The sequence below is a fragment of the Eimeria mitis genome, genomic scaffold (genome assembly GCF_000499745.2).
Source record: "Eimeria mitis Houghton genomic scaffold, Emh_scaff5156, whole genome shotgun sequence".
In the NCBI taxonomy this organism is placed as follows: Eukaryota; Apicomplexa; class Conoidasida; order Eucoccidiorida; family Eimeriidae; genus Eimeria; species Eimeria mitis.
The window spans coordinates 1760-2751 of NW_013573451.1; the positions used below are offsets into that span (position 1 = coordinate 1760).

At 65.5% G+C, this 992-nt stretch overlaps 1 protein-coding gene across 1 annotated transcript in view; it reads left to right on the top strand.

The window, feature by feature from the left end:
- The window catches only part of EMH_0080190 (uncharacterized protein), a gene marked incomplete at both ends in the record, with an annotated part of 3682 nt that overhangs the window by 954 nt on the left and 1736 nt on the right, over positions 1-992 (top strand). The window contains one exon of the mRNA XM_013500225.1: positions 33-990. Coding sequence (XP_013355679.1) covers positions 33-990 — 958 coding nt within the window. The remainder of the gene's footprint in view (positions 1-32; positions 991-992) is intronic.

Consider the following 992-nt stretch of genomic DNA (forward strand, 5'->3'; position numbering starts at 1 on the left):
GCGCGGAGGTTGTGTATGGCCCTTTGACGAAGGAGGAGGCCGAACGTGCTGAGCGTGGCGGTGACAAAGGAGGCAAGGGGGAGGCTGCAGAGGTTGCAGGGAAGGCGAAGACAGCAGGCCCGCCTCCTGCCCGGCCGCCGCCCAAGGCTGCTGCAGCAGAACCCTCGAAAACCGCTCCACCGCCACCACCAAAGGCAGCAACAGCAACGCCTGCAGACGCAGGAGCAGCAGCAGCAGCAGTGGGCGAGGAGGTTGTGTATGGCCCTTTGACGAAGGAGGAGGCCGAACGTGCTGAGCGTGGCGGTGACAAAGGAGGCAAGGGGGAGGCTGCAGAGGTTGCAGGGAAGGCGAAGACAGCAGGCCCGCCTCCTGCACGGCCGCCGCCCAAGGCTGGTGCAGCAGAACCCTTGAAAACCGCTCCACCGCCACCACCAAAAGCAGCAACAGCAACGCCTGCAGACGAAGGAGCAGCAGCAGCAGCGGGCGCGGAGGTTGTGTATGGCCGTTTGACGAAGGAGGAGGCCGAACGTGCTGAGCGTAGCGGTGCCAAAGGAGGCAAGGGGGAGGCTGCAGAGGTTGCAGGGAAGGCGAAGCCAGCAGGCCCGCCTCCTGCCCGGCCGCCACCCAAGGCTGCTGCAGCAGAACCCTCGAAAGCCGCTCCTCCGCCACCACCAAAGGCAGCAACAACAACACCTCCAGACGCAGGAGCAGCAGTAGCAGCAGTGGGCGAGGAGGTTGTGTATGGCCCTTTGACGAAGCAGGAGGCCGAACGTGCTGAGCGTGGAGGCGAGAAAGGAGGCAAGGGGGAGGCTGCAGAGGTTGCAGGGAAGGCGAAGACAGCAGGCCCGCCTCCTGCCCGGCCGCCGCCCAAGGCTGCTGCAGCAGAACCCTCGAAAGCCGCTCCACCGCCACCACCAAAGGGAGCAACAGCAACGCCTGCAGACGCAGGAGCAGCACCAGCAGCAGCAGCGGAGGAGGTTGTGTATGGCCCT